Source organism: Terrapene carolina, unplaced genomic scaffold (genome assembly GCF_002925995.2).
Source record: "Terrapene carolina triunguis isolate 2854851 unplaced genomic scaffold, T_m_triunguis-2.0 Scaffold233, whole genome shotgun sequence".
NCBI classification, from domain to species: Eukaryota; Metazoa; Chordata; order Testudines; family Emydidae; genus Terrapene; species Terrapene triunguis.
In genome coordinates, this window is record NW_020664584.1 from 10,765,561 (window position 1) to 10,773,456 (window position 7,896).

General features: G+C 56.2%; 1 protein-coding gene across 1 annotated transcript in view; it reads right to left on the reverse strand.

Annotated features, from left to right (window-relative positions):
- CHD6 (chromodomain helicase DNA binding protein 6) overlaps positions 1-7,896 on the reverse strand; it is a 193,061-nt gene that overhangs the window by 64,025 nt on the left and 121,140 nt on the right. Inside the window, exons 11-14 of the mRNA XM_026656826.2 lie at positions 7,431-7,552; positions 4,854-5,097; positions 2,297-2,473; positions 434-577 (exon numbers count right to left, since the gene is read on the reverse strand). Coding sequence (XP_026512611.1) covers positions 434-577; positions 2,297-2,473; positions 4,854-5,097; positions 7,431-7,552 — 687 coding nt within the window. The remainder of the gene's footprint in view (positions 1-433; positions 578-2,296; positions 2,474-4,853; positions 5,098-7,430; positions 7,553-7,896) is intronic.

The following is a 7,896-nucleotide window of genomic DNA, read 5'->3' on the forward strand; positions in this document are numbered from 1 at the left end:
GCGCGTGGTGGGGCTGTGGAGGTGCCGGGCGCGTGGTGGGGCTGTGGGTGTGCTGGGAATATGTGCAGACAGACCCAAGGTGGGGACCCAAGTAGCAGCGTGGGGAGTTAGCCCACTCTGGCTAGGGCCATGGCTCGAGCCCATCTCCATTTTCTGTCTCCCAAGCAGCTCCCTTCTCTAGAGCTTTGCTCGCCCCCGGCAGAGCTGGCCCTGTCTCCAGGGCTGGGCCCAGGGCACTCTCAGGCAGGGTCTTAACTTGCAGCGAGGAGGAGCCCTATTGCCTTCGCTGGGATTAAAGTTAAGTGCATGCTCAACTGTGTTTCTGGATTGGGGACCAGGTGAGCTGGGCCCCGCCTCCACAGCTCCTGGGCCCCACCCCCACAGCCCTGGGCCCCGCCAGCCCCTGTGCCTCACCCCTGGGCCCGGCTGGTACCTGCTCCTCTGTCTTCAGGTCCCCGAACTCCTCCAGGAACGCCGTCTCCGAGGGGAACTGCTGGGGCTCCAGGAAGTTCAGCAGGCTGAAGAGCTCCTCCACTGAGTTCTGCAGGGGCGTCCCGGTCAGCAGCACCTTGTGTTCCTGAGTAGAGCAGGGTCAGGGCTTCAGTGCCAGGGGGCAGTGCTCGTGCAGCCGGAGCCAGAGCAACGGGTTCAAAGGGGCTGGCAGGCTCACCCCAGGGACACTAACTTGCCCTTGCTATGACTTCACTCCTAGGGCAGGAGGCCAGGGCAGTGATGCAGCTGACTGCAAACCCCAAGGGTCTGAAGGGCCAACGCTGGCCCAGGGCACTGGTACCGATCTGCTCCAGGTCAGCAGGCCCCCATGCCGTCCCTGGTCAAGACACAATGGCCATGCACTGGAAGGTCTCAGTCCAGCCCTTACTAGCCCCCGAGTCACAGGATCAGCAGGGACACCAAGGCCAGAGTGGTGCCAGGGCAGGGCTGCGGTAGCTCAGCAGCAGCACCACGTGGGAAGCTCATGCTGCCCCTGGCTGCGCTGCCTGTTCTCTCTGGGGAGGAACTTTCCTGAGTGCTGCTGGGCCAGGTCCTGTGCCCCCACAAGAAGGACCATGGCCCAGCAGTAAGATCAGTAGACTGGGAGGCAGAACTCCGGGGTTCTATTCCCGGCTCCACTGCTGGCAAGTCTCAGCACCGCTCTGGGCCTGCGTTGCCCCCCCCCCCCCCCATAAAAGGGGGCTGACAGTAGCGACCTGCTGGCGGGCCCCATGTCTCTACAGTGGCAGGCTGGGGCAGAGCAGAGCAGGGCAGTTAGCAGTCACTGCCTGTACTTGTTCCTGTAACAGGAGGCACTGGCCCAGCAGGGACCTGGAGCTGAGTGAGCCCAATGGGGCCAGCCCCTCTGGAGGGAAATGGCACCCCTGACTTTGGGTGGGCAATGGACAGTCGATTACACCCAGCCTCAGAAGCCAGCGTGAGCTTGAGGCGAGCTCGTGCTGCTCCCCGGGCGCTGCGTTAAATGCTCACATTTATCCCCGGGTCACTCCGCACGCGGGGAGCAGCTCCAAGAGCTGCCGGTTGAGAGAACAGACGAAAGCCGGGGGTGCTGGGAGGCTGCAGCTTTCCAAGGGCATCGTGCAGAGGGCGAGGAGCCAGTGAGCAGCCCGGGAGTGGGGCCAGTTTGAAAGGCAGAATCCCATTAGCCTTGTACTGCCTAACTCCGCCCCCCCCCCCCCCCCCATCATGGGGCATGAGAGAATCAGAGTCACTGAATACCAAGAAAAGAGCTTGTTTCTAGAGCACCTTTCATCCCAGAGCCCTTTACTTACCATTGCTAATACACAGTCTTTGTGCCATCCATCACTGGAAAGCAGCTGCCTCTAGGGTAGAACACAGTACCACTGCAGGACAGATGGGGCAGGGAGTGCTGGAGAATAGCAGCTCCCTCTGAGAGTGCAGGGGATGTAATTAGCCACGGTGGTCTGGCCAGGAACAGAGGTTGATGTCCCCGCTCTAGTGAACTGGGCCACAAGATTTGTAATGAGCACAAGTGGTCAGAGCCCCTCTGCTAATGCCCTTCCGGCAGCACCTCACGCTGGGTCAGCAGCATCTGACACTGCCTTGGAGGGCCCCAGCCGAGCACCAACCAGGTCCCACAGCCTGAACTGGGGAAATTACAGCTCAGGATGCAAAGGCTGAGGGCATCTTCCCAAGGACAGCCATGCCAGTTGACGGGGAGGGCTCGTTCCCCTTCACAGCCCAGCCCTGGCTGTGCCGGAACAGCACTAAGATGTGGCTGAGTCCAGCCCGCTCTGCGCTCTCGTGAGCAGCCAGTTCTCACCAGAGCCATGAGCTTCAGCCCCTCCAGCAGCTTGCAGTTCCTGTTCTTCAGCCGATGGGCCTCGTCGATGACCACGCAGCGCCACTGTATCTTCTTCAGCTCGGGGCAGTCGGCCAGGATCATCTCAAAGGTGGTGATCACCACATGGAATTTGAAGATCCCTGGAAGAGGGTTACCCTGAGGAGACATAAGCCAGGCAGTGCTTTACTCATGCCGGGCAGTGGGACACCCCAGACAGGCAGGCTGGTTGGACACAGCTACTGGGCAGCCCAGCCCTGATCGGCGGCAGCTCTCCGGAGAGCCAGGGGCTTCATCAGAGAGGCATTTCAGAGAGTGTGCTCTAATGTATCTGTGCAAGGGGAAGGCACTGCCATCCCAGGCCACAGTGACCCCGCAATGCCAGCCATAGGCCTTGAGCAGGGCCAGCGGGGGGACTGGTAAGCTGAGGGGCTCCAGCAGCCAGAGGGTGACACAGCTGGAAGTGCTGGTCTTGGGAAGACGCCCTTGGGGACACTGGTACAGGGCTGCACAGGGGTCCTGACAGGCCGTACCTCACATGCACTTTAGAAACTTGCTCTGACTGCAGACCCCCCCAAGACCATCTCCCCTCACGCAGCAGGCTGCAATGTGCATCCAGCCAGACCTCTCAGGGCCCCTCCCTGCAAGTGCAGGGGGCTCCCAAAGGGCCTGTATCCCACAGACGGGGTGCCTCCCTACCCCTCAGACTGGGTGCTCCTGACACTCCAAACCTGCAGGCTGGGTGCCCCCCCAGCCCTCTGCGCCTCAAGATTGGGTGCCCCCCGGCCCACCGCGTCCCACAGGCTGGGGCCCCCCCTAGCCCACCGCATCCCTCAGGCTGGGTGCCCCATAGAGATTGGGTGCTCTCAACACTCTGCACCCCAGGCTGGGTGCCCCCCACATCCCTCAGACTGGGTGTCCCCCAGCCCTCCACGCCCCACAGACCAGGTGCCTTCCCAACACACCACATCCCACACAGAGAGGGTGCCCTCTGACCTGCCGCTTTCGGGAATCAGAAAAGCAGGCTCCTGCCATGGAGGGGGGCGAGACCATTCTCATCAGAGGAAGGGACCCGCGGCATTCCCACCTTCCTGCATGAGCAGTGCATGTCTTGGTTCAAGAGCACCTTCCCGACAGCTAGGGCAGCCCCGTGCGCTGGCCACACCCAGGCCAGTCGCTTCATGAACAACATTCCTCGTGATGCAGAGCTAGGCAGGGAGCCAGGCTGCAAGGGTGACCCCAAGGGATCTGTGACACTACACCCTATATTCATCCTGGGGGTATGATTATGACATAATTATGATGCAATTTGTACAAGATGAGTCATGTGAGGTATCTAAGGAAAAGTTAGGATTTGCTGAATATGATTATTTAATTTTTGTTTCTAAAGTTATGAATGTTCACTATGTATCTGTATTTCAAATGTAGTTACACCTGAGGGACCTCATCTATAGGCAAGATGCTTCCAGTCTAGACAGCTGGTTGGGAAGGGCCTATTCAAGGTAATGGGCCATCAGGGGAAACAACAGGCCTTAGGAGAAGCTTATCCCTCACCTGGTGAGTCTTCCTGAGAACGCTCCAGACAGCCTGTAAGTAATGGCAGCTATGGCTCAGCAAGGGCATGTGACCAGACCACATGACACTGATCTCCATTTTGGGTACCTATATTTTTCCATAAACAGGATTTTGGAACAAAGGGTTCCCGCCACAAGTTAAAGCTATATAAGGTGGGGTGTGACATCACCTAGGGGCCTCACTCCCCACACAAGGACACTCCTGGAAGCACCCCAGGAACAAAGACTGGACGCGGGGAAGTGTTGGTCCGAGGCTAAAAAGATTTCTAGCCTGTGTATGGAAACCTGGTGAACTGCTTGTATCAGCAGCCAGGGTGAGAGATTGCTAATTCGTATCCAATCTATCTAGTATGTCAGGCTTGGTTTGCAGTTTTGTTTATTTGCTAGGTAATCTGCTTTGATCTGTTTGCTATTATAATCACTTAAAATCTATGTTTTTGTAGCTAATAAACTTGTTTTATGTTTTAATCTAAACCAGTGTGTCTTTGAAGTGTCTGGGGAAAATCTCAGCTTGGTTTAACACAAGCATATTGTGCGTATTCCTCTCCACATTGAGGGAGAGGCGAACTGAGTAATAAATTCAAATTGGTCAGGGTTTCAATCAGGGCAGGACGATACAGCTCTGGGGTCCTAGGCTGGGGGGGGGCTGGAGGTTGGCTGTAGCCTCTCTATTGTTGGTTCATGCAGTGGCTGGTCAGCCTGCATGTAACTGCAGCTGGGTGTGTCCCTGCCTGTGCAAATGCTGGTGGGAGTGTAGGACTGGGAGCAGTCTACAGCTTGTCACAGCAGCACAGTGTGAGAGGGAGCCCAGGCTGGTGAGTCAAAGGGCTCAGTGGTACCCCAGTTCCAGGTAGTACTCCAGGGGGAACCCGTCACAGTATCCATCCCGGGAGCCACAATAGCAGTGGCCAAGGTGGAGAGACCCGAGGGTCACTGGGCCATGGGGAGCTGAGAGCAGCAGGCACCTGCGCATCCCTGTACACCATCTCGTACTGCTGGATCATCTGCCTGCTGATCTGGCTGCCGTGGTACACGATGGCATTCATCTCCGTCCAGGTGCGGAACTCCCGCTCCCAGTTGGTGATGGTGGAGAGCGGCGCGATGATGAGGAAGGGACCATGAATGTCCATCAGGAAGATCTCAGAAAGGAAGGTGATCGATTGGATCGTCTTCCCCAAGCCCATCTCATCCGCCAGGATGCAGTTCTTCCTGCGGATGCAGCACAACACACATGGGGGCACATTACGCCTGGGGACACATTTAATGGGCAGCAGGTTTAAAACAAACACAAGGAAGTCTTTCTTCACACAAGGCACAGACAACCTGTGGAACTCTTTGCCAGAGGATGTTGTGAAGGCCAAGACTATAACAGGGTTAAAAAAAAGAACTAGATAAATTCATGGAGGATAGGTCCATCAATGGCTATTAGCAGGATGGGCAGGGATGGTGTCCCTAGCCTCTGTTTGCCAGAAGCTGGGAATGGGCAACAGAGAATGGATCACTCGATGATTACCTGTTGTGTTCATTCCCTCTGAGCACCTGGCATTGGCCACTGTCAGAAGACAGGATACTGGGCTAGATGGACCTTTGGTCTGACCCAGTACAGCCGTTCTTATGTTCTTATATACACAGCATGTTGGGGAACCCACAGCACTGACACTGGCTGCCTTGCCACCTTGGGCAGGTCACGCCACCTCTCTGAGCCTGGGAGCACTGCAGACAGACTTGCTTACCGGGGGGGTTCAGAGGGGGAACTCAGGGCCTCTAAAGCACTATGTGATGCTCACATTAAAGGTGGTCCAGGGCTGGTCACCCAAATATCTGCAAATTACAGGCCCCAAGTTCCCAGGTCAGTGGGAAAATGCTCACACAATTGCTGTGGGTGCACACACAAATCAGGCTACTGTGCCTGCAAAGGCCTCACCATCTGCATGTCCATCTGCTCCAGCTCTTTGTGCATGGGTCAGTGCGCAGCACTGTGCACATTTCTATCTCTTAAGGGCATCTGTGTCCCTGCCATTGGGAGGGGCACACCAGCACAGCCAGCACCAACCAACCAACTACCCACGGGATACCCAGTGGAGTCCTCATTCTCCTGAGGCCTCACCAGCCCCAGGAATGCACCCCCACCCAGAACACATTTCATGCCAGCTGGGAGGAGCCGACTTCATTGGTATTAAACAATCATAAAGGTAAAATTACAAAGACATGTACCCTGACAGCAGGGGGAGCAGTGACCCATCAGCCCATGGGAGTGGTGAGCCCATTACTCCTGGGGGAATTCTGCACCACTATGCCCATGCAGAATTTATGTTCCCTGCAGATTTTTTTTTCCTCACAGAAAACAGATTCTATCAGGGAGGCACTGCAATTACACCTTTTGCCCACCAGGGGCTGTTGTGGCACCAGAAAAGAGGGCAGCTAACTCAGGGCCGGAGCAGCCAGCTGCCGTGGAGAGGGAGGGGGAAGACTGCCTTCCTCACAGCATCCTGCCTGCGGGGCCAGGTGAGGAGGAATGGGATATGGGGGGGCAGCCACAGCAGGACACATGGGGCTGCTGGGGGGTCATACAGACTGGGGTTCAGAAGGGCTAGTGGGGGGCATAGACTGGGGTGGGGCACAGGAGCTAGTGGGGTGATAGCTTTGAGCCAGGGGCTGATGGGAGTGGGGGTGCAGGGTCACATGGGGATGGGGGGGAGGAGCGGTGACTGAGTTGGAGTGTAGAGACACATGGGGATGGGGGAGGCATGGCTGAGTGAGGGTGCAGGGACACTTGGGAACAGGAGGAGAAGGGTGGCTGAGTGGGGTGGCTGGATGGGAGTACAGGAACACATGGGGAGGGAGATGCGGGGATGGGGGAAGGGGTAGCTGAGTGGGGGTGCAGGGGTGGACGGGAGGAGGGGCAGATGTCCCTGACTGAATGAGAAAGGCTAAGAGTCAGCCTGGGTCTGCATGGGGGAGGCTCCCTAACAATCCCTCCTCCCCCCCCCAAAAACACACTGTTCCATACCCTCCCACCCACACCCAACAATCCTCCAGGCTCACTCCCAGGTGCCCGCCCAGCAATTACTTCCCTCTCCCTTAGCTCCTCTGTTACCCCAACTCCCCCAAACCTTTGCACTGTTTCTGAAGGGTGCGGGAAATATGTTTCTGTATTGTAGTTTAAAGGAATTATTACTCAGAGTTCTATATTAATGCGCCTAGTAAGGAATCTATTTGTCAAAACATATTTCCTGAATATTTTTTTTGTTGTCCATATGGTTACAGACATACTTGCTGACAGGTATTTTGAAATAAATTACCAAAATAATTGAAACTGGCATGCTTATATAGTGTTATTTTGACAAATAAAATATGCAGAATTTTAGAATATTGTGCACAGAATTGCTAATGTTTTGGCGCAGAATTCCCCTAGGCATAGCTCATGCATCTGCTTCAGGAAGCACCCTTCCCCTCCAACGACACAACACTCCCCGCGACCACTGACGTGTGAAACACCAGCAGTGCTCCTTGTGGTGGGGCCTGCTCCGGCACCTGCTCACCTGTTGTACCAGTTAAAGAGCAGCCAGTTCATCCCCTCCAACTGGTACTCCCGCAGCTGGTTGCTATTCTTATAGTCCCGTGACTTCTCCAGTTTCTGCCAGAACTCGGAAGCGGGGCGCTCCTAGGAGGGAGAGCAGAGAGCATGACCCATGGAGAGGAACAGGCTAGTGCTCAGCGAGGTGTAGCCACAGACTAGGGACAAGGGACAACGCTGGGCTCAGGCCGAAAAGGGAAAACTTGGGAAAGAGGTTTCAAAATTATTAGCAAGCATCAGCTGATCAACAGCAAGGCCTTAGCCCCTAGATCCCAGCAACTGATTTTCCCCACCCCTAATGTGGGGGATGCGGGGGATCTGGGTCTCAGGATCAGAACTGCAGGGAGCTGCAGCCCAGGACTGAGGGGGCATTGGCAGCGTTGTGGAGGGGGCTCAGGATCAGAACAACAGGGGGCTGCAGGTCAGGACTG